Here is a 25099-nt window from a genome sequence, read left to right on the forward strand (position 1 = left end):
TTCCTGAAGGTAAAATGGCCACTGTCACTTAATGTCTACCGCCCTGTTGCATTAACTTATTAGTGTAAAAAAAGTATGTATGCCACTACACTAACAATAAAGCATATGAACGCTTTTCGTGAAAAGAATCATGAACAGGTAAAGCAGAAAAACAAAAATTAACTCAATGATTTTTACTCAAGATTTGATAACACTGACTTTAATAATGAAATTAATCTTAAAACTAAATTAAATAATTATAAAAAAGGGGTGTGAGCAAATTAATATCTGATAATGTAGTTTGTAGTGTATTTAAGTTAAAGTTAAAAAATCATCAGGTCAAAACCATGTCCCCAACAAAGTCCTTTAATACTGTACTGACGAACTTGCTGCAATATTTTGTCAAATTTTCTAAATGTCAATAAACGAAGGCTTATTCCTAAAATAATGAAGACTGCATATATTACACCAGTTCCTAAAGATAAAAAGGCCCTGTCACTTAATGGCTACCGCCCTGTTGCATTAACTATTATTTATAGGTCAGTTATCCAGAGTATAGTTTTTTGTTTAATTTGAACTTTTGGGAATTTTAGTAAATAAAAACAATTTCTTTTGACTTAAACTTAAGTACATCTGACTCATAGTGTGTTTCTTTTTTTGGGCTATTATTTTGTCAGAAACATAAGAAAGCCAACAGTGACCTTCATCAAATGACACTGATGCACCAAGAAGAGCTGGATGATTGGAAAACATCATGTGAAGAACTGACAGAAAACATCAGTGAAAAAAATAAAGACATTATGATGTTAACAGAAAGAATTGAAGAAGCAAGTGATAAGGTAGTATTGAATTATTTAAAACCACATGCATCATCTCATTCACATTAGCTTATGCTGCTAAGCGAATGCTGCTAAGCTAAAAGCTGCGTTCATTATAGCTTGTGAAAACTGATTTCACAACTTGCAACACACAAGTGAAGAGTGGCAAACCAGGATGAGATGACCTACAGCAAAACCAGCCAGTTTATTGATGGTTTCATAGACATATGGATCTAGTAGGCCTAGCATTTCCAAATACACATATCTGTAAACTTTATACATTGCAAATTATGATGTTTATAAACAAATCACTTTAGTTGAAATAGTATTACTTGGGTCGAAATAAATTACAATAAATAGGTCTGCTTGTTTATTATCAGCCATGATTCCACACGATTTGTGCAAGAGGAAAAACGTGTGGGCTGTGAAATACACACTTCACAGTGAATGCAGCACAAGTCCTGTTTAATTAGGCATATTAAAGTAGTGCTTAAAAAAGACTGTAAAAATGAAAAATGTTGTACCTGCCAGTAACATAATATTAACTTATTTAACAGTTAACAGAATTGCATGGCGAGAACTCTGCATATAGAATCCGTCAGGAAAAATATGATGAGTATCAGAAAGATGTGAACTTCCTTCAGGAAAAACTACAAGAATTGACCAATCAACATGCAGAAGATCAACAGGTTATTTCATTGCTGGAAATGCAGAAGAATATATTGAGCAAAAATCTGGTAAGTTAAAAATTATAACTGCTTAATATAAAGTTAATTTAAAATTACCAGTACTTGTTACATACTGGTACCCATTTTGGGTAGGGAGGAGCAAGGTGGATAAAATCTTGCTCAAAGATGCGTTTACCAGACCCACTGGTCCAATACTCTATACCATTGTGCCACAGTGCAATTTACTTTTGGACTATTCCATAATTTAGCATCACAAGAACACTGCCAGAGCTATTCTTCTTCTTTCTCTTATGTCAAGGAAGTCGAGAGCGCTACAACTTGCTCGTTTTCATGGTTAATACTACCCCCAAACTATATGAATGTTTATATTATTTCCAAATAGAGTGCATATTCAGCCACTTTGCAACAGAGATCCTGTGATAAAATGGTTCAAATTAAGGAACCTCTTTGCAGTGGCATAACTGAGGCCCCCTGGATCAGGAACCCTAAGTGGCCCTGCAACGCTGGAGGCCTTGGCTATATTTTAAAGACTGTTGTTTCCTCTGGACTCTACTCAGGGGCTCATGTAAGAGTTTAGCCAGTGAGCCCTCATAGCCTATTTGACGACTATACTTGAAAGCATATGTGTCTCTTATTTTTTAATCTTCTTGGTTCAGTCAACCACAGGTACGAAATTGAACACTGATCATCTCAAGGCAGAAGTTGAGAGGTTGAAAGCTGAGCTACAGCTATCACAGTAAATATACTAGAATTGTGTTGTTTTCAAATGAATTAGATGTAATAATTTATGGATATGGTTGCAAATTTTAAATTTGAGCATTATAATAATTTACATTCAGACGTAGGGTAAATAATTGAATATATATCAGAATACCTACAATGAATTGTAATTTGACCCACAAACTAATGTTTTCATTTATGAAAGACGTAATTTATTGCATTTTCAAACTCATTTAATTATTTTTACGTTTTTACAGGTATAAAATATAATAAAAAGAAAGGATGAACCGGTGAAAAGTGCAATCTTTCTTGAAAAATCATTACATATTACAACTATCGATGATTAAGCCAATTTCCATTTGCAGGACAGATTATATACTTTATTTCTTATTTAGGGATAAGATGATAGAGTTAAGAGCTGAAATTGATCGAACACAAGCAGAACAAAGATTTATTCCTTCATGCAACAAGTGTGAGGAATATCAAGAATCAAATTCACGGTTACGAGAAATCAATAAAATGATGACAGACAGGTTGGCCAAGGTATGCTAATATTTTCAGATATGTAACTTCAAGTCTGTCACTGTCACAAAAAAAATAAATAAGTACAAATAGACAAAGAATTTTACGTGATGGCACAAGACCGTGGCGACTGAACAACACAAGATCAAATATAAATATAAACATATTAATTAAATAAATAAAATTTAATTAATATATGCTGTAATCTTGTGGGAGTTTGCTAGTGTTGAAGTTTTATTTGAAATTTGTTTCAAATATTGAAAATATTTTTGTAGAAGTTATAATTGTTGTGATATTTACAAATGTGGTTCCATAACATTATGAGCCATGTATTTTATGGAACGTTAACTATTTATGTGCTTTGTGCCAATGTAATTGAGTTGTATGTTTGTAAGAAGACCTGCTTTCATCATACTCATCATTTTCCTTTTCCTCTGAAGCTATTGACCAGACCTAAAATATTTTTGATGTCTTCTCTACACCTCTTTTGTCTTCCTCCTCTTCCAGTTTTTGGTTGCCTTTATGTGACTCAATTTTTGCCCATCTATTGTGTTGTGTTGAGCAGTGTGTTGGACTATTAATCCTGAGTTCGAATCCAAAGCTTGTCGCATTACTGGTATCCTTAGGCAAGATACTTTTACTTATGTTTGCCTCTCCACACCCAAGTAATGGGTACGTGGTAGGTCAAAACACAACTGCGCTGATTACTGGCTGCAACATTATGGGAGTGTGTTTCCAGACATGTTTATCCAAAAATGACCGGAGTAATACTGTTGAGCACTTAAAAGTTTTGTGCATGCAGGCCTATCAAAATAAACTTATTTTTTTTAGATTAGATGGAATTTATTTAAAAAATAAATCATAAGAACGGTCATTTCATATTCAAGCTTATAAACAATTTTTTATTTTGTAATTGACAGATGGAGACACATGCTGAGGTTAATAGCAAACAGGCATCTGAAATCAACCATTTTAAGGTGAAATCTGAAAGCCTCCAAGAACAGATTGACATGCTTCAGGACCTGAACCTTAAACTTAGTAAGCAAGTTGCCAAGCTTGAGTTAGATAACCTACAAGTGTCAGAGAGGGCGGGCAAAGCTGAAGAACTTGGTAACCGTTACAACGATCTTGATGAACAGAACCAGACACTCCAAGAGTTGAACAAGGTTTTGACTAATAAGGTATTTTATGTGATATTTGCTTTTTGTGAATTCTGTTATTGCTCCAAGTTTATCTTTGCTTACAGTAAAATGCATACATGTACCAGTTGTTAGAAGGGGATTTTTACAACCTAATTATAGAATCGTTTGCCCTCTTTGTGTTGGTGATTAGATATTGATCATGCTTTATGTACACATTAATTGGTTACATGGATCCAAATGAGATGAGATACAGCGACCAATATTACATTTTTGTACTTCAATGTATGCCACTGATTATTAATAGTATTATTTATAATCTAATTATGCAATTAATATCATCATCTTCTTAAACGCTGTCATGTGAAGTGTCGTTAGACATTGCACGTCTCACTTGTGTTCGCCACAGTTCCGTTTCCTTTTTAATGTTTACCATCTATGTTGTTTTGGTCTTCCTTTTGGTCTTTCGTTGAGCCTCTCTGAGTGCAATCTTAACTGTGTTTTCACTTAATCAGAGTATATGACCATACCATGTCAGCCTTTTTTCTTTATATCCTTAATACTCCACTCCACTCAATCTCTCCTGTTATTTTATACAGATCTTCATTTTTCATTTCTCTATTCTCTTTTATTATTATCATGCGGTAGTGATACTGTCATTGGGCACAGTTCACTATTATACAAAATATATTATTGTAATTAATATGTTGATATGTATGCTTAATAGGCATGATAATATTTTTTTAATTGAACAAAGCTCAATCCATATATCGTTCACAATTACAAAATTTATCTGCTGTCTGCAGATACACGGGATATAAACACAAGCCCGGGAGTTTTAATGTGATTATTTATATCTAAGATATAAATATAAATTCAGAAAATAATTATATTTATTTTTACATGTAAACAAATTTATTACATGTAAAAAGCCTGGAAAAAATTATGTCACTGTAATTGTAACAAAATTGGCTAAATGAAAAAATTAATTAATTTTTACATTTCATTTCTATATAGATATCACGCTTAGAATTAGATCATCAATCAGTTAACCATACTCGCGAGAAAGAGCTATTTGATCAAAACCAGATGCTGACAGAAATCAATCAAACGCTTACAACAAAAGTGTCAAGGCTAGAAAAAGAGAAAAGGGAACTTATAATGAAACAGCCAAAAGAACAAATGGTGTCTCTTAAGGAATTTGACAGGTTTGTTATTTGTTTTATACAATATATAATAGAACAACAAAAGACAGAAACATATCCATTAACTAGAAAATATATTTATGAACTTTCAATTTTATTTTCAATATCATTTCAAATTGTATCTTTCAATTTCTAATTTCATGTTTCATCTATCAAGGGTTGAACGTGAAAAGGACAGAGTAATTTCGGAGTTGGAAATCATTAGTCATGATTATAAAGACCTACAAGATAGACACAAAGAATATGTATCTGAGCACTTATCCAGAACACTGGATACATCTAACACTATGCCACCTGAATCTAAGGGTAAGCACTTGTCCAGAACACTGGATACATTTAACACTATGCCACCTGAATCTTAGAGTGAGCACTTGTCCAGAACACTGGATACATCTAACACTATGCCACCTGAATCTAAGGGTGAGCATTGTCCAGAACACTGGATACATTTAACACTATGCCACCTGAATCTTAGAGTGAGCACTTGTCCAGAACACTGGATACATCTAACACTATGCCACCTGAATACTGGATACAGTGAATGCATTTTGAATTTTTTTTTGTACACTAAAATAAAAAATAGAATCAATCAATCATCTTGGAAATCTATGCTTCATTCATACAGAATTTATACTAATTTCTGTTTTCTTCATTATCACACATTTTTGTTAATGTTTTATTTTCTTTTTCATTTAATTCTTCAATAATTCACTAGATATGGATGAACATAGTTTAGCAGGAATTGGAAATGGTATTCAATGTTCTTGGTTCATTTTTGTTTAGAATAGAATCCATAATAATTTCACATTGTCCCTCATGAAACATCTGACCTCATCCTCCATAGAAGACCTTAACAATATTGTACTCTGAAATCGGTGTATTTTATTAATCTGTCTATAAAGCATTCAATAGTGTAAAATAGATGGCAAGGCAACGTTAGCTCAATTTTATTTGCTAATGCTGAGTACACAATTGCACACAGTAGTATGATAGTTACTATTGTTGATTTTATTGTAGTTTTTTTTATGTGAATTATTATTTTTTGTTTATTTGTTATTTTGTTACTTTTTTGCTACAAAATGTTTTTATGTTTGTATATATTCTCAGACCGTGTGTCCAATGCTGGTTGCTGTTGTTGAGGGATGTTAAAATGTTTAAAATCACAACCAAGCCTTTAAATAATTGGCAAAATAACCATGCAGATAAAACTGAATAACTTCTGGAATATCTAATAATGTTGTCTTTTTTATGTAGAAGTGTACGATTCTGATATTCGAAAACTTAAAACGGAAAATGAGTCATTACGAAGGCAGAATGACCTCTCCCACAGTCAAACGGTGATTGCAGAAAATGCACGCAAACGAGCCGAAGATAGAATCCGTAAGGCACTCAGATTTAAATTATCTCCTAGTAAGAGTAGTCCAGTAAAGAGTCCTAAGAAAGAGGAAGTTTATTCGGAAAATAGTGAGGAATATTAACTTTTCTATAGTGGTTTTGTGACTTAGCACTAGTCATAGTTAACTATTAATGTGTTTTAATTAGGCTTTCATATTTTTATTTTTGTAGGTGAATTCTTTGCAAAATTCTTAAATCATCTATGCAATCTTAAAATAAATATAAAGAATATGTTAATATAAATAAGAAAGTAGATTATATTGTTTCTCTTTTTAATAGTATCTTAATTCTAATCGATCCTTCTTTTTTATTTATGTTCTGCAGTATATTTCTTCCTGAAATGTATTGTAAAAATTGCTTTAATAAAATAAATACAATTTATATAATTAAAATAATTCATAGTCATTTTAATATTTATTAAATCATGGAAAAAATTGCCAAAATCATTGAAAACATGAATATTCTAACTGCATTAATTTTGTAAAATATATTTAATGTTTTAATATAAAGTAAATAGATGGAAATTGTATGTATAGCTACAGTACTTTGTTATGAACTTTGTTGTACAGTTTAAAATTGACATACATGGTAGACACACTTTGGTGCTTTCTGTATATAACACACAATTTGTTATTTGGGTATCAATTATATGCAACATTTCCAACCACAACTTCTTTCCAATTCAATTCAGTCTTATAAATAATAATATAAATATAAATGCTAAAATATTGTATGAAACAATAATATTAGATTGTTATGCTTTATTCAACTTTCACTTTTTTACAATCAACAATTAATGACTGTCAATAAAATAGTAAAATAACAATAAATAAATAAAAGCCAAACATTCAATTACAATTTTTTATATTGTATTCAGGGTTTGAATATAAATGTAATGGGTATTTTTTTACCAATTTGTTAAATTATCTATTTAGTATAATATAAAATATTTTGTGGTCATGTAGTTACTGTAGATTTTATGTAAGTAAACTAATTTCTGGTCAATTATTCAGGGTACTAAAATAAATATATAATATTATAGGGAAAAGTAGAATATTTATAAAGAATATCATTATTATTTATAGTACAGTAGTTTTTAGGTTTATAGATTTCAAGTCTAGTTTTTCAATATGGTTTTCTTTTTTTATTGGTATTATGTATCGCACTGCACTTCGTACAATATTGTTTTGGCTATAACATTTGTAACCTCTGTCTTTCACTGAATGAAACATTGTATAAACAAAATGCTAACTTTATATATTGTGTGAATTATTTCTTGTTTGTTGAATGTTTTTTTTCTAATATAATCATATATTTCATCATTTCATGTCATCAATTATTAATCACTTTGTTCATCAGTTTAATTGTAGGTGAATTTTCACCATGAGTTCATTATGCATTCCATAGCACATCACATGATCATTTTTAAATAGTAATTGCATGTGTATACGGTACATTATTGATAGAATGTCCAGATAAACTTCCAGCAGCAAATATCAATGCATCTATGGAGTAACTCCATAGTCCATCTAGATCCATACAGTATTACTGGTATAGTATCAATTTGATTGGTTAATAGAGAGGTTTCGCAATCTTACGAATACGATTAACGAAAACGGATACGTCACGCACACGTATTCGTTTTCGTAAGCCATAAAAAAATCTGTTTCGAATGGCAACGAAATATTGAGGCGCGTCCAAAATATGACTGCGGTAAATTTGAGCGAAGCGCAGGTACGTGTTGCTTGGTGCTTGGCTGCCTAGGCCTAGCGTAACATCAAAGCGAGTGTGGACTTTAAAAACTGCTATTTATCTAAATTGACATTTTAGTAAATTACTTTCAATAAATCTATAATTATATTATATTCATGAATCATTCCTAATTCAAATGCAAAATGTGCAAAATAGATCAAAAACTATACTCGTTTTGTAGTTACGAATATGACTGGTGATATTCGTCAACACGAATACGCTATACGAATATCAAATGGGGATCAGCTCAAAAGTTTCACAAATGTATGACGTATCCGTTTTCGTTATCGTATTCGTAAGGTTGCGAAACCTCCCTAATATGACATAGATTCTCCAGTCAAGTAGAACTAATAAGGCAGTCAAGAGGACAAGGAAAGGTATATGCGCTTCTTAAATCGAGATCTTGGTTACATTTTTACACACTTGGCATGCTAAACTTATACCACTTGTACCATTTATAAGTTTAGGAGTGAGGATGATCAAATCGTATTGATCTAAACATTTACAAGGTTAACAGTTCTTTTCAGAACTACATATTTATCGCAAACTTTATATCTTTGCTTTAGATTTTTGCCATTCAAATCTTCAAACAATATAAACATGATTTTGTTTCTATGCATGCTCAGTAAACATGGGGTTTTCTGCTTTGTTTTTTTTCTTTGGCTACAACTTTAATGGACTTACTCTTTAAAATTTTGTTTAAAAAGCACCCCTTAACTTGCTGGAAAACAGGTAAGCAGTAACTAAATCACTTTGTAACATCATTTTTGAAGGGTCTATGTGGTGTACTAAATTACCCATATATTAATAAAGCATTTTAAAGCATAATAAAATATATAAGTATTTACAGGTAGCTATCTAGACTTGTGTTGTATACTGCATGTACATATACCAATACTAACAAATAGTCATTGGAAGCATTTACAAGTTAGTCATTGTTTTATATTAAATAATCTTTAAAATAAACCTTCCTTTTTTATTCTGTAGATGCAACTGAAGTCACTATAGGTGATTTAAGACAGTCTATTGCGTCAAGGTCGTTTGATGAGACAAAGTTTAGAGAGCAAATTCTTAAGTAAGTTATTTAAGAATAATATAAGTGTAATATAGGAATACAGTAACAACTCTTTTTAAACACCTATTAAGAGGACACTTTCCCATGAAACAAACAAGTCACAATTGGCTAGACTCTTTCTTGGGTCCCGAACAGGTTTCTGCCTACTGTATTATCTGCCTTGCCAAATTTAATAGACTCTATTCATATATTTATAATTGAGTGTGTTTGTAATATGTTGTTTAGATTGGAGGAGGAAATAAGCCAACATGTACAAAAGAATGATAGATTGGAATATACCATCACTAAGCTTCAGGAAGAGAATACAGAGAAAAAAACACAAACAGGTGAAAAAACAGTAGATTTTATTCTTTATCTCTTGGTGTACGTGAATTCTGTAATCCGATTAGTCAATATGTATGAGATATAATTCCGTATTACGCCTATTTACTCAGTCAAGCGGATCAGAAGGGTAATATATCCCGTATTACCTGTTTGATGTTTCTATGCGCGTGTTGTTATTGTATTGTATTTTTATAGTTAAGCGTATGCGTAGTTGTGATTTCAACCATCGAATATGAACCCGTGTTCGACGGTCCGTAAAAAAGCTAATCGTAATCGTCAAAAACTCCCTATTGTTGTGATAGCTGTTATATGTGTACACTAAGAGATAAAATCGTTAGACCCTGCTTGTTCTTACGAAATACGAGAAATATCTACGTTCTGGTTCCATATTCTATTTCAATATACACATCAATCATAATGCAGTACACATCAATCATCATGCAGTACACATCAATCATTATGCAGTACACACCAATCATCATGCAGTACACACCAATCATCATGCTGTACACATCAATCAACATGCAGTACACACCAATCATCATGCAGTACACATCAATCATCATCCAGTACACATCAATCATCATGCAGTACACATCAATCATCATGCAGTACACATCAATCAACGTGCAGTACACATCAATCATCATGCAGTACACATCAATCAACGTGCAGTACACACCAATCATCATGCAGTACACACCAATTATCATGCAGTACACACCAATCATCATGCAGTACACATCAATCATCATGCAGTACACATCAATCAACATGCAGTACACATCACCATGCAGTACACACCAATCATTATGCAGTACACCAATCAACATACAGTACACACCAATCATGATGCAGTACACACCAATCATCATGCAGTACACACCAATGGTCATGCAGTACACACCAATCATCATGCAGTACACATCAATCATCATGCAGTACACATCAATCAACATGCAGTACACACCAATCATCATGCAGTACACACCAATCCTCATGCAGTACACATCAATCATCCAGTACACATCAATCATCAACGTGCAGTACACATCAATCATCATGCAGTACACATCAATCAACATGCAGTACACATCAATCAACATGCAGTACACATTAATCATCATGCAGTACACATCAATCAACATGCAGTACACATTAATCATGCAGTACACATCAATAATCATGCAGTACACACCAATCATCATGCAGTACACATCAATCATCATGCAGTACACACCAGTCATCATGCAGTACACATCAATCATCATGCAGTACACATCAATCATCATGCAGTACACATCAATCATCATGCAGTACACATCAATCATCATGCAGTACACATCAATCATCATGCAGTACACATCAATCATCATGCAGTACACATCAATCAACATGCAGTACACATTAATCATGCAGTACACATCAATCATCATGCAGTACACATCAATCATGCAGTACACATCAATCATCATGCGGTACACGTCAATCATGCAGTACACATCAATTAACATGCAGTACACACCAATCATCATGCAGTACACATCAATCATCATGCAGTACACATCAATCAACGTGCAGTACACATCAATCATCATGCAGTACACATCAATCATCATGCAGTACACATCAATCATCTTGCAGTACACATCAATCATCTTGCAGTACACATCAATCAACGTGCAGTACACATCAATCATCATCCAGTACACATCAATCATCTTGCAGTACACATCAATCAACGTGCAGTACACATTAATCATCGTGCAGTACACATCAATCATCATCCAGTACACATCAATCATCATGCAGTACACATCAATCAACGTGCAGTACACATCAATCATGCAGTACACATCAATCATCATGCAGTACACATCAATCAACGTGCAGTACACATCAATTAACATGCAGTACACACCAATCATCATGCAGTATGATTGTACTGAATAACAATGGCTGTGTACTGCATAATGATGACCGTGTACTGCATAACATTATATCACTGCCCTATCATATCTATATTATTATTTGTTTCTCTATCATGCGCCCATTGTTTATTAAAAAATACATAAGAAAATATAAAACATGAATCAAAGTACAAAGTAAACAAAGAAACAAACTTTTTGTCTTCCCAATTTTAAGAATACAGTAAAGCTATTCACTTTATGAGTTTCTTTACTACAAGGGTAGGAGGCGCTCAAGTTTGGGATGACCGAGCACAAGTAGTGCTCGCCAGGGTTTAATTTAGACAGAACCCTGGTCACCGACAAGGGCAATTCCCATACTTCGGTTTGGGTTTTATAAACCCAGGATATAATATAAATACTATGCATATTTTTTAGACTCTCCCAATGACGTGCCATATTCATATATCCATTTCCAGAACATAATTTATCATTGGACGTGTAGCTGCTAATATATATATGCGAGTTGATATTTAACCTTTCATCGTTCACCAAATGTCATTATTTGTACCATTACACGAATATAAAACATTCATTATTCATAATTACCACTAGTTCTATAAAAATGTGAATATTAAAATATTTTGTATTACTAAATTTTCCTTTCTTTTTTGTTTTCTTTTATAGACTTAACAATTTGTTTAAATTCTTTTAGGTACAGATGGCTGCACTAGTTGTAAGCTAGTAAGAGCAGAGATGGACACCATACTTCAGGAAAAAGACATGTTTGAGGAAGAAAATGAGGAATTGAAACAAGAACTTGAACAACTTGAATCGCAGTTGGATATAATGCAGCAAGACGCAGAACGGTATAACACTATTTTTTGTTTCTGTTTTTATGGGAGTTTTCGATGACCATAATTTCTTTATGAAACCGATGATATAATATCTAAAAATGTACGTAAGTAAGCCCATCCCCTAAAATTCCATGCAATCCAAGTATAATCCCATCCTCAATTGAACCAAATAAGCCCCAGTGAATAAAATAATTGAGAAAAAAATAGGCATTCTGTTATTTTATTACACATCTAACAGTGTTTTATTTCTTTAATGCATTATAGGTCTGTTAAAGACAGTAAACCGAATCACCTCCTAGGTAGATCAACTCCTAAGCATTTCTCATCCACAAATAAGTCTAGCGCCATTTTACCTGTTCCACGACAATCATCGTTTAGCCCTCAGTCGTCTCCATATCATTTGTACTCTGACCACAAGACATCATTTGCAGGCGATTCGAACGAAGAGCTAAGTCCTAGAAGACTACGAGGCTCATCTTCACCTTTGTCTTTACGAGATGAGGTTAAAGGTCGTATCAGCACTGAGAGAAGACAATCGCAGTTGAAGGAGCTTATTTTGCCATCAAAGGGTATTGAGCCGGGATATACATCTTCAGGAAGGTAAGGCACTCCATACTAAATTAATTGTTTTTGCATGTGCTAAATATTTAACATTTACTCCTACTAATTGCCCCATCCATATTTGTTTGTTTTCTTCTGTTTCAACAATTAATCTGTATTTTGTTTTAATATGAAACATTACTTAAGATCTAAAATCACCCTTTTGAGCCTACATTATTTTTTACAAATATATTTTTAAAATAAAGTTTTGCTCTTGAATGCTTTGCAGAAAATTTAAATGAATAAAATATTTCCCAATTTGTGGTTGTAATTGATTGACAGAGCTAAAAATAAAGAGAACTAATTGCATGAATTTGTTTTTATTTCAGACGTATTAGTCTTCTTTTATCTAGTTTCCCTCAGTAGCCTTTTGTGTCTATTGTTTTTATATTTAATAATGTGCTACTCTTATTTAGTTTTAGAATGAATAAATAACAATAATTTAATAGTTTGTTAGCAAATGACTTTTAACTCTAATTTTCATCACTTTTTTCAAATTGAATTGTGTTGCATCAATAACATTTGTTATAGAAATTGTACACATGCATATAGTTGACATAAAATAGATATAATAATTGGTTTTCTTGAGTAGTGTTAACATTTCTGTATATTTATTTTCTCAGTTCATATGGAAGTGTTTAGTGCATGTTATCATCCGAATCATCGCATTCATCTTATCATCGCTTATGATGCTAACCATCAGATACCAATCACTACATTCATCTCATTATTCTACTTTTAGTTTTCATTCTTATCTTTTTCTTTTTCCCATGTTTAGACATGGATCAGAGCATTCTTTGTTAGATCTGATTATCAATAGTAGACAATCATTATTAGAACGGGTATCAGAGAAAGGCTAAATAGTTTAACTATCTCTAACATTAATCTCTTTTATTAAACATAATGTTTTTAAGGTTGTTGGCATATTTTCATTTCTGTTCATTTCAGTAAGTAGTTAAATTATGCAGCTGACCAAACATAGGTCTGGCTGCAGCCAGGATTATTACCAAATGGGGGTGGGGGGGGGGGGGAGACTATGGGACTAGGCCAAAGAAGGTGGGGGGAGACCATGGGACTAGGCCAAAGAAGGTGGGGTGGGGGGGGGGGGTGCTATTGTTGAAGAACTAGGGAGGAAAAGGGAGAAGTTGTGCCTATACTAACTATGGGCTTAGAACACTCCTTTTTTCTTCATAATTTTGTATTACCAAATTGCCAGTAGAATATTGTTGAAATCATTGTTTACTTAAATGTTGCTTAAAACTAAAAGATATAGTTTCACATTAGAAATGCCTCTTTATCTCTTTAATTTCTATAGCTCTCATCTCTTTACTATTGAGAATAAATCGTCAAAGATACCTGTGAAAATGGATAACACAACTACGAGTTTTTCAAGTAGTTTGAACCAATAGTAAGATATCATGATGTATCGAAGCCTTTGCACAGTGATGAAAAGGAATTAAGATTTGATTAATTTTTTTCTGTGCATATTTTATTTTTGTTTGTTTTTGAATACTGTAGTGTAATCTGATTGTTGTCTTGAAATGCTATGCTTATTTTGCATGTTTTGATTTTTAAAACAATATAATTTAATATTATAAATAAATTGTCAATACTATTACTACAGTAGCAAGTTCTGTAGTGTTTTTTCATAAGAAATCTGGAAACAGATACATTTTCTTTGTGTTAATACTAAACTTGTGTATAATATCAATGATATTAACATTAGCAGTCTTATCTTTTAATGTAGTTTAATTGTAACAATAGACCAAAATATTTTATAATTGATACATTTTCATGCTGTATTTTTTTATTATTAAATATTTTGTACAAATATGACCTGTTTAATGTGATTTTGTACATTTATAGGCATTAGAAGAAATTCTAAACCAGGATGGGATATTTATTGACTGAAAAATAAATATCCCATCCCATCCATCCATCCATCCATCAGGGTTGATGGGTAAATGATTGATGGGATTATGCTGGATGGGATTGGATGTGATGATTGGATGATAGTGAGATGATGGATGGGAGGATTGATGGATGAATAATAGATTGATGAGATTAGATAAATTATTCTTTCCTTAGCATTATTTTGTCCGTCAATTATCTTGACATCAATATCATCTAGCTATGTCAATTTTTTAGTGTATACTCCTTATGGCCAGAAGTCGATGTGATTATCTTTTCACGGTGTGCAATAAAAATGATGCGGTCTACGCGCAATTTAACAAAATCATGTTTGTAATCATATCTTCATCAGCATAAACCAAATTTGGTACTTATAAATATCAGGTCATATTTCATCATATAGCAATTACAATTACATGCGTAGCACATATGCACGCTTACAACATTTATTTTCGATTAAATTAGAGTATGTTTCGGGCAATTTTATGCTTTTACCCTTTGAAATAGAAAGTTCAAAAACCCTCTGAAAGTCCATTTTGACCTCTCGGATGCTGAAACATCATCGTATAGCCACTCGAAAACTAAATGAATTTTTTCTTTTTCGTCATAGCTCATCATATTTAATAGAGCGCATCTGGCTTATTTTCTCACTTTTACCTAGATGTTAATATTTTTTAACTCAATCAATTATCTGTCTAAGATAGAATAAAACAGAATCTTTATTAGAATAAAAGGTGGGTCCTGAAATTTCATAATGGCTTAATCTTTTTCTGTGTGCAATATTCCAATGTATGATGTGTATGTGTTTGTCAAAATGACAACACTGACCTTCCTAAGCACTAGAGGCAAAAACAAATGAGGCAAAAGCTGCTGAATAGAGGGTGGGAGAAACAATACATAACACTTGATAAGTGCACAAAATCCATTCAAACCAACACATTCTTTGAATGCAAACATTTCATTTATTAAACAAGACATCAAATATCACATTTAGTGTATGACCCAAAAACACATGCCATTAACACTAAAAAATCTTAACACCGAACCATTGGATATTACACCGCACATTTCCAAATATACACAGGCTTTGATAAAAAGAATCATTTACGTAAAATTTTCACTAGGATGGAACATTAAAAAATAAAAAAAGATGGTGAAACATAATTTTAAAAATTGTTATTAATTAGTTCAACATGATAAAGATATAATTAAAATATCGGAAAACTTCACATTTATTTCTCATACCAACATTTTGAGGCAGAAATGACCATAGGAATGTTATTTGAACACCCATGATAACAATATTTCAATAAAAAAAATGGCTATTTACAGATTAATGTTAATGGATTTATAAACTTTCAGTTGTTATCAAGTTGTAAAAATAAGATTATCGCTTATATGGGTGAAATTGTTGAACAGCTCCTGCTGCTGGTCGTCCAAATCCACCAGATGGTTGTCCAGGGTTGTATAGTTCCTGACCATCAGGTGCACCACCATAACCTCCACCTTGACCACCTTGTGGTGGCCCTGCTTGGTAGTTGTTTCCCATCTCTTGCCCATAGTTGCCTGGTGGCGGTGGTCCTCCTCCACCCCCTGAAATAGTAACAAAACCAGCATTAAGTGATCGCATTTTCAACCACTTACAGGACCAAAAGCTAAACCTACTAAGATAACATGACACTGCTGTCCTACTCTACTACAGAATTGCATAAGCACTAAAGCGCTATTATTATGATTATCGAGTGGATTAGAAACATTTAACATGCAACGGAGAGGTGGCGTAACTGAAATAGTGTTTTGTGGCACATGTTAATTTAATGTAACCATTTTCTGTTGGGATCTTTTTAATGTAATTAATTTTAATGTAATTAATGGTTAATGTAATTAATGGTTACTATATTTTAGAAGTTTAAATCGTCCAACTATTTGAATATTGGCTGTGGGAAACTTCTCTATTGGCCGATTTGATACACAGTGGTGTAATAATTCTTTTTTCCAGATATCGATAGTGCTGGGCGGGATCCAAGATTATTTTAAATAGTGCCAGAAATATTATTTAATGCAGTGTGGCCAGATCCTGGATTCAATTACACAATGGAACAAACAGACAGAACATAACATAGAAAGAGTGATATATGTCAAACAACACCACCTAGTAAAATAAATGTTTATTTGAAGACGATGCTTTTCTTCACTGCAAATAAAACATGAATAAATCATGTAGAACATCATCAACCATTGAAATTACCAAACTACTAACTACAACATTCAAACAATATACAAAACACAAACACGCAACAACAACATAAAGTGATTCATAGTTTCATATGCATGCTAATAGAATCTGGCATATATAAAGGTCACTGACCTGGTGGCTGATTGAAGTTGCCATGCTGGTTGTAGTTGACACGTTGTGGACCGTAACCCGACGCTTCTTGAGCATAGTTACCCATGGAGCCTAAAAAATTAGCAGAAAATCTTGCATCAAATAATACACTACACAACTATCAGGCCAAACTAGTCCTACTGAAATTCTACCTTACATTGAATTACCACAGTACATGGTATATAATATGTCAGAAATGCTTAAGTGTTCTGCCAGACCACATTCATTCAACATCAATGATTTTGCAATGCATGACTGTTAACTAAGCATGAATATGGCAATATAAATACAAGGATCTAAGTTTTAATAGCTTCAGGTATTACTACTAATAACTTGTGTAAAAACCTTGGTTACCATATCATTATTTTTAATGCTTGCTATTCGTAAAAATAAACCTACTTTGTTTGTCAGTGTCTTTTAGAATAAATTAATAAGAAAATCTAACATTTTAAAGTACCATGTTTATTGTTCGAGGGAGGTGTCTGTAGTTAATATAATCAAGAAGTGATAAATACAATCAACAATTAATAAATTCTACTAAAAATTGTGTTGTGTTTTAATGCAATATTGTGTGTATATATATGTGGCGTAGCGATGTTTTATGGGGGAGGGGCGTTTAAATCTTGTAAAACTTGATCAAAGTTTGCCGTTTCAGTCTAATATGTTTTAAATAGCTTGCAACATGTCTCAATGGTGCTAACCTGTTCAAACCTGCACAATTAATTCCATTCGGCTATTAGGGTTTCACCCGATTTCAACCAAATCTATGATGTTTCATCAGTTCTCCCGTTTTACTTGATTTCCGACATTAATTTAATATTAACATATTTGCCGCCAACGGCAAATGTGGGGGGGAGCAAAGTGATCTGCTTTTAAATATATATTTACAAGTGTGTAGTTTTAAATGTTAGTTTGAGATAACAATAATAAACCCAAATTTATTTTGACCATAAATGAGTAAAGCTCATATTTGCCATGAATAAATGAACTGAAAAGGTCAACATATATGTTGTTATTATTGAGAGATGTGAAACAACAATTCAACATACCATAAGGTGGGTTTGATGCACTCTGATAGTTGTTGAAATCTTGGCCTCCGGTTGGCGCTGTTGTATCTTTCTGTGGGCCTGGGGAGCCATACGTCTGTGGGTTACCATACCCTTGTGTGTTCTGATTTCCATACATGTCATTTGCTGGTGGCCCTCCATAATTTCCACCGTAAGAGTTGTATGGCTGCTGAGCTTGTCCTAGCCAAGTTAAAATATTAGTTAGAACAATTATTATTATAAAAAAAAATAATTAAATTGTAAAAAAGGTACAGCAATCATATAGTCCACTCTCTGGGAAATGTCAGAAGCATTTAGGAATATCAAAGAAGTTTGAAAGAAAAAAAAAAGGATTCCCAAATATGGTAGTGTTACCCGTAAATATGGTGGTGATATGACATCATCATGTCCATATATGGGCACATCACATTTATCTGTCACATAAAGTTTGATAGTGTAGACAGAGCTGTAGAAAGATTGTTTTTGAAGGAGTTTCTAATATTCGGCAGCAGACCTTCACTAAAAAGGAGCACTGACTCAAAATATAACGCTCCTCAATTTTTCCAGACAAACTTCACAAGACTATAAATATAAAACAAACTTTTCATAAATTTGAGTGTACAATTTTTACATTCAAAGAATATAAATAAATGTATTGTTAGATTTAAATGATTTGTTAGAAAATATATTATATCTCAACACAACTGCAAAACAACAAACTGTAGGTTAATATTTGTAGAAAGAAAGGTTAAAGTTCAAATGAACTGCCTTTAAAAACACAACAAATCCTCTTTTTCAAAAACAAAGATCCATATAATTTGGATAAAAAATCTGTAGTGTTAAGTAAAAATGCAGACAAGGTCATTCGTATCAAAACTGGAAATCGCACATTGTGAGTGAGAAACACACACTATACCAAACTCACTTTGGGTCTCAGATTTGTAGCCTTTTAGTCTTGGTATTCGTGGAGACACGTCTACGAAAATTATTCAGATCATTTGTCAAATGTGATTTTGTCTCTGTTTATATATATGTATTATATATTTTTGAATGCAAGATAATTAAAATAGTGATTTTGGTTTCTAGTTTTGCATCATAAATCAAGACGGGCTTATTAAAAGTACAAGAATTTAGATGGATTTGATTGCTTACCATAGCTAGGCTGTTGAGGTTGGGCCGTTTGACCAAATTGGCCGCCTTGTATAGGGTATTGACTTCTTTGTGCCTGCTGATTCATATAGTTAGGCTGAGGTGCAGAGTTGTTGTAGCCTCCTCCGTAGTTTCCTGGCCCTGGCTGACCTGCTGCTCCACCACCATGTGGTCCACCAGGCCCTCCTTGACCAGGTGGTGGGCCATAGCTTTGTTGGCCATAGGTATCTGTTTATAAAAGAATTAAGATTACCAAATAACATAAGACATTTTTCATTCCCTTATTTATTCGAATATTTATTGAATAAATGTCCCTTGTTGCCCCGCATATCTACACAAAATTGTATTACAACACCTTTCTATTTGTATTGTAGCAAAATTCATTGATTATATAATTATATAATGATGATAATGATCTATAATTTACAAAGCCTCCTGAACAATAACACGCCGTTTATCTCAATAAATATATATTGACATTTAAATCAAAATACTCACTCATCGATGGCCCTTGACCCCATTGGTCTGAAAAATAATAATAATAGAATTTTCAAACAAGTTGGTTTTAATTATAGACTTAAATTAATTAAACAAAAAAAAAACTCACTTTGTTGCTGCTGCTGTGGAGGCTGTGACCATCCTACAAGCAATTAATAAAAAGCATATCATTAAAAGAAATATTGGCATTAATAACATGAAAATCTAGATATATATATATTTCACATTCAACAGCAAGAAACTTGTCAATTACAGGATGGATAAACTGTTTTATAATTTATCGTGCTTATAAACCGAGTTTCATTTGAGGTTTCTGGAGTGAAGTTGAAAGAGTCAGTGCCAGAGTTAAAGCCCTGGCACTAGGTCATGATTGAACCCTGGCATTTTTATTCTCTTCAGTTTTTACATTTCACAAAACAAAACTTCCCATGATGTTAATGGTAGGTCCAAAAGTTTGCAGTAGACCGTACATAGTTGTTGAGGTTCTCAATGTTTCGATCAATAACTTATGTGGACAATTGATATTGATTGGTATTGATCATAACGTTACCTTGCTGTTGACCACTAAAACCTGCAAAGCCTTGGTTCTGGTTAAATCCACCAGGTCCTCCTCCTGCATTTTGATTCCAGATGTTGGGTTGGTTAAAACTTCCTTGATTCATACCGCCGCCACCACCACCTCCACCCATTTGACGATTCCCTCCATCTTGTCGATCTCCACCATGGAACCTTGGTTGAGCTTTCTTTACTTCCACCTAAGAATTGAGAGAACAGAAACAGTAAGTAAAATAGCGAGTATTCAAATATTTAAAAAAACATTGCAGCAAATATATTTATAAAAGATAAACAAAATAAAATACTTTAATAATAAACTACTGATATAAAAATACAAATAATTATATTTTATCTTTATCCAGAATTGTGATTAAAAAACATATGACATAAGTTTTTAAATTTCTAAAATCTTACCTTAATATTCCTGACTATATATAGTGACTATAAATCAATTACTTACCTCACTGCTATTAAATAACACCGTACATCTACAACCTCATCTTAACTATACTCACCTTAAAATAAAACTTATGCTACAATCAACACGCCTGTGTTAAACATGTTTATTTTTATTTTCCAATTAATCAGTCTTCAAACTCCTTTGACATTGGTAAGCATCAAGAAATGATTTTGGTAGATTCAGTGCATATCTTACCTTACAAATTATGTAGAAACTACAGTATAACAAACTTAAGGCATGCTATCACTTCACCTCAAACTAACCATGGAGTTACTCCATAAACTACAGTAACTTAGAAAAGAAAATAAACTACTGTACTTTGAAATCCCTAATAATTACATTTGCATGCGTTTCCTTAAATGCTAATTATAAATGGTTTATTTTAACTTTACTATAAATAGCACAAGGACTAGAAAAAATGTTTTAAGTAAAACATATTAAGAAACTAAAGACTAATTAAAAGGTTTCAGTGTGCAAAGATGGTGATAGCATTTAAGAAAACAACACTTAGTTAATATCTCGTTCTTTCTCCTCTTTACTAATTGTTTTCTCATTCACTGCTTATTTACATACTGTACAGTACTAATTTAAATTCACTTATTCTGAATAAAGCCCAATATAGCTTCTTAATTAAAATAGCTAATAGGAAAACAATTTATGCAGCTAAACGATGCCAATTCTTAGATAAGAGAAGAAGAACAAATAGTCAAACTAAAGTAAAGTAACAAACTTATAACTGCACCCTTTTCCCTTTTATGTCCAAATAATGGATCGCATCCAATCGGTTGACTGTATCCTCACTATCAAAGGTGACAAATCCAAAGCCTACGCAAGGTATATGAAAAAATTCGAGTTAACATCATCCTGTCGAGATTTCCCAGGAGAATAGTACTGTAGCTCTCGTGGATTACCGAAGAAGACTGACACCATCAACTTATTCAAATTAAGCATTTAACTATAGATCTTATAATCAATTAATCTTATGTATACCATGTATTAGATACAGATATCTCTAAGCCTAAAGATTAAAAATAATTCTTATTAATTATGAAAGTTGTGTTGTATTTTTTTAAAAAGGTTTTAAACATCTAAGTTACTTAATAATTATGTAAATTTATATATTTTAATAAAGCATTAAAGTAGTTATTCCTTCCTTTTTTAATAATTATATTAAATCAGATTTAAATCACTAAATTTTGTCATATTAAAAACGGCAAAGTGTTCTTATAATTTAGAATGATATAAAACCCCTGTAATATTTAAGAGTAAAATTTAAATTTTCTAAAAAACTATTTTGATTATATAATTGGTGAGAATTAGATAGTAGCGATGACGTAAACACTTCATAATCTACGGAGTAGAATAACTTATAAAAACACATGCATATATACAATACAATATCAAACAGGTAGTCTTAAATTAAGTCTTAATCAAATGTTTTCTTATCAACAACAGTGTTCTACCCAGTATTTGACCCAGTCCTCATGGACACCTGTAGGAAACCTTGCATTGAGTAAGATCAATAAAAACCATCTTATAATTTGAATATGTACCATGGGGAATTATGAAGTTGGCCTGGAGATAAAGTTGAAAACAAGTAGTGCTCATAAATAATGGGTCCCTGTATTCTAGACAAAACATCGGTAGCGTGCCATGGCGCTTCAAAGCACTAGGGAGAACACTGAACAATGTATAGTAAACTTAAGACTTAAAAATGTAGACTACAATACTAAAGATATAATATATAAATATCTCCTTATAAACAAAATGTTTCTCAAAATGTATAAATTGTACAATTTAATTCAAAAGGTATGCATGCATGGAAAACACAGTTGTATATAAAAATGTAATACGAGATATAAGCTATTGTATATCTGCCAGTGGAATTAAAGGTTCCAAAATTGTTTTTAGATAAAATTTACAATTGTTTGTTTAAAATGAAAATTACAGAAGAAAATATGAGAATGTTGCTTACCTCTGGACCTTTTAGTCTGTTGGTCTGTCATAATCACTACTTCAAGCACCTGAAATTAATTTCAAGACAATATGTTTACAATTGATTTGGAACATAAGATGGGTATTGCTAATCTGCGCAAAACCCTAAAAACCCCTTCAAAATAAAAGAAAATTTCTGAAAAAAATTATTTGAAATTGACAGCCTTCATTTCAGTTTACAAAATTAATCTCGAAAAGATTCCTAAGGTGTTACGGTATAACTTCTAAACCTACAGTTCCATAACTGGAAAAAATGCCTTGCAGATCAGATTCTGTTGTGTCATTTGACAAGCCTCCTACAAACACCTTATTGTGTATTGTATTAGCAGCACGTTTGCTCTGACTTCTTGGTGTACAAGGCTTAGGATCAATCTAAAAAAACAAACAAAAATTAATGTTTTAATATATGCTTTTGTCACGTGACTAATATATCAGTTGTCCTGAAAATCAATAGGCTTGTTCCTATACGTATTAACTTAAAAATCGTGGAAGCTATCGTGAAAGAAACCAAACAAGTACTTAAATAACGAGTTCTTTTTAAGGACAACTTGACCGAGGACGGTATTTTAACAACGTATTATTAGGGATGTACATATGATTTCAGAACCATCGAGCAATTAAGGATGTCACCGCACACGCTCGCCGTAAATTTCTGTAACATCACAGGTGCATCGCAAAATTTACGTCATAGTTCATTTTATTTGTCCATACGGAAATTCATGTGACATACAATTGCTCAAAGTTAAAAGGTTAATACAATAAAATTACATAGCAACAAAATTCAACGACTTAACAACGATTATTAAAATGTCTAATTGAGTACGGAACAAAGAATTAAGGAAGCGTTTTATTCTACAGCGTGTAGCCCTCAAACGCCTTCCAGATCTCAACCATTGAAAATCACTATAGAGTGGATGACTCATCTTTCATTATGGCAATGACATTATCATAAATATTGACGTTACAAACATCATCAAATCTAATGATCTGTTTAGTTATTCTGCACGCTTTATTTACTAAACATGGAACATTCTTTAGGTCTGATTTTCTAAAACTACTGAACCATATCAGACAACCAAATTCTTTAATATGTCTATGTTCGCAGTATTGGTGTATACAGCTTTATGATTAGTGATTTTGAATAATCAGTTTATTATACAAAAAAATAAGAATTACCTTCTTTCCATCTAATATATGAGGTCCTTCTTGGAGAACCTTATCAACAAGATTTGGATCTTTGTATCGAACAAATCCAAATCCTCTACTGCGACCATTGCCAGGATCATGCATTAACACACAATCTGACAGCTCTCCATATTTGGAAAAGTATGCACGGATACTCTCTAAAAATAGAATTTATAATTAATTAATTTAGTCTCATATTAAAGGCACCATGGTCTTTATCTATCATCTTTTTTACCCACCATTATTGCCTAGATAGGATTTGTTTAGGTTTAAGTTCTCAGTGTTAGCCTAGGCTAGTAGTTTCTGTAAGAATCTGTTACAATATGCAGTTAGTTCTGGTGCCGGAATCCTAACCTGGGACTCGGCAAATTTTTTATTAACACAAACCTTTTGTTGTATCCCAACTAATTCCTCCCACAAAAATCTTTCTGCAAGAAAAAAAGCGATTATTTAGGTTAGGATAAGGCCTACCTCAACGCAAAAAAAGGCCAGTACAGCACCTATATGCCGCATGCGACCTCCATGTACGTGACTTCCTCATTTACATTGATAGGCTAGGCCATCCAATAGGCCTAATGCGAAGTCAAAACGAACCACGCCGCGCCAGCCATGCTTGCTTGGCGTTTAACAAAATGGATGGGCGGCGACAATACAATGAATTTTTAAATTCAATTATAAAGGGGCATAGCCTATAGGAGGCCTAGGCCCTAGGCTGATATAACTTGATACAATTATCATATAAACATACCCAAGTTCGTCGTCTGATGCCATTGAGTTATTTAAAATAATATTCATGTACAAATTACAGCGCTATCTATTAATTCTTTACAACAATTCCACTAAATCGTCGTTAAAAAAACAAGTGCGCTTTTCTTTTCTTCACTTTCTCGATCCACCACACTTCCAGAGAGTACAAATGCAAAATGGACGTG

At 32.6% G+C, this 25099-nt stretch overlaps 2 protein-coding genes across 4 annotated transcripts in view; one reads left to right on the top strand and one right to left on the bottom strand.

Annotated features, from left to right (window-relative positions):
- LOC140062001 (uncharacterized) overlaps positions 1 to 25099 on the top strand; it is a 62524-nt gene that overhangs the window by 31721 nt on the left and 5704 nt on the right. Inside the window, exons 14-27 of the mRNA XM_072108041.1 lie at positions 657 to 818; positions 1355 to 1534; positions 2143 to 2222; positions 2602 to 2749; positions 3649 to 3909; positions 4885 to 5075; positions 5230 to 5378; positions 5788 to 5823; positions 6327 to 6452; positions 9207 to 9294; positions 9520 to 9620; positions 12241 to 12394; positions 12647 to 12982; positions 14298 to 14390. Coding sequence (XP_071964142.1) covers positions 657 to 818; positions 1355 to 1534; positions 2143 to 2222; positions 2602 to 2749; positions 3649 to 3909; positions 4885 to 5075; positions 5230 to 5378; positions 5788 to 5823; positions 6327 to 6452; positions 9207 to 9294; positions 9520 to 9620; positions 12241 to 12394; positions 12647 to 12982; positions 14298 to 14390 — 2105 coding nt within the window. The remainder of the gene's footprint in view (positions 1 to 656; positions 819 to 1354; positions 1535 to 2142; positions 2223 to 2601; positions 2750 to 3648; positions 3910 to 4884; positions 5076 to 5229; positions 5379 to 5787; positions 5824 to 6326; positions 6453 to 9206; positions 9295 to 9519; positions 9621 to 12240; positions 12395 to 12646; positions 12983 to 14297; positions 14391 to 25099) is intronic.
- LOC140063140 (uncharacterized) lies at positions 15833 to 25097 on the bottom strand. Of its 3 annotated transcripts, XM_072109586.1 has the most exons (14): positions 24916 to 25096; positions 24555 to 24595; positions 24159 to 24325; positions 23217 to 23354; positions 22963 to 23011; positions 21730 to 21812; positions 20523 to 20727; positions 20082 to 20114; positions 19973 to 19999; positions 19478 to 19702; positions 19251 to 19301; positions 18329 to 18526; positions 17262 to 17351; positions 15833 to 16486 (listed from the first exon to the last, which is right to left on the bottom strand). In XM_072109586.1, exons 1-14 carry the CDS (start codon positions 24960 to 24962, stop codon positions 16281 to 16283), a joined length of 1560 nt encoding a protein of 519 aa, XP_071965687.1. In that variant the 5' UTR covers positions 24963 to 25096; the 3' UTR covers positions 15833 to 16280. The 3 variants fall into 3 exon arrangements, with proteins under 3 accessions (XP_071965687.1, XP_071965688.1, XP_071965689.1); XM_072109587.1 differs by lacking the exon at positions 19973 to 19999 and having other exon boundaries at positions 24916 to 25097; XM_072109588.1 differs by lacking the exon at positions 19251 to 19301.

Source organism: Antedon mediterranea, chromosome 11 (genome assembly GCF_964355755.1).
Source record: "Antedon mediterranea chromosome 11, ecAntMedi1.1, whole genome shotgun sequence".
Classification (NCBI taxonomy): domain Eukaryota; kingdom Metazoa; phylum Echinodermata; class Crinoidea; order Comatulida; family Antedonidae; genus Antedon; species Antedon mediterranea.

Excerpts from the sequence above, each read along its gene's own strand:
- LOC140063140 (XM_072109586.1), bottom strand. The coding sequence starts at position 24,962 with ATGAATATTATTTTAAATAACTCAATGGCATCAGACGACGAACTTGG. Across the intron at positions 23,355-24,158 it reads ATATATTAGATGGAAAGAAG|ATTGATCCTAAGCCTTGTAC; the intron begins GTAATTCTTATT and ends TTGTTTTTTTAG. Across the intron at positions 16,487-17,261 it reads CAACTTCAATCAGCCACCAG|GGGGTGGAGGAGGACCACCG; the intron begins GTCAGTGACCTT and ends TTACTATTTCAG.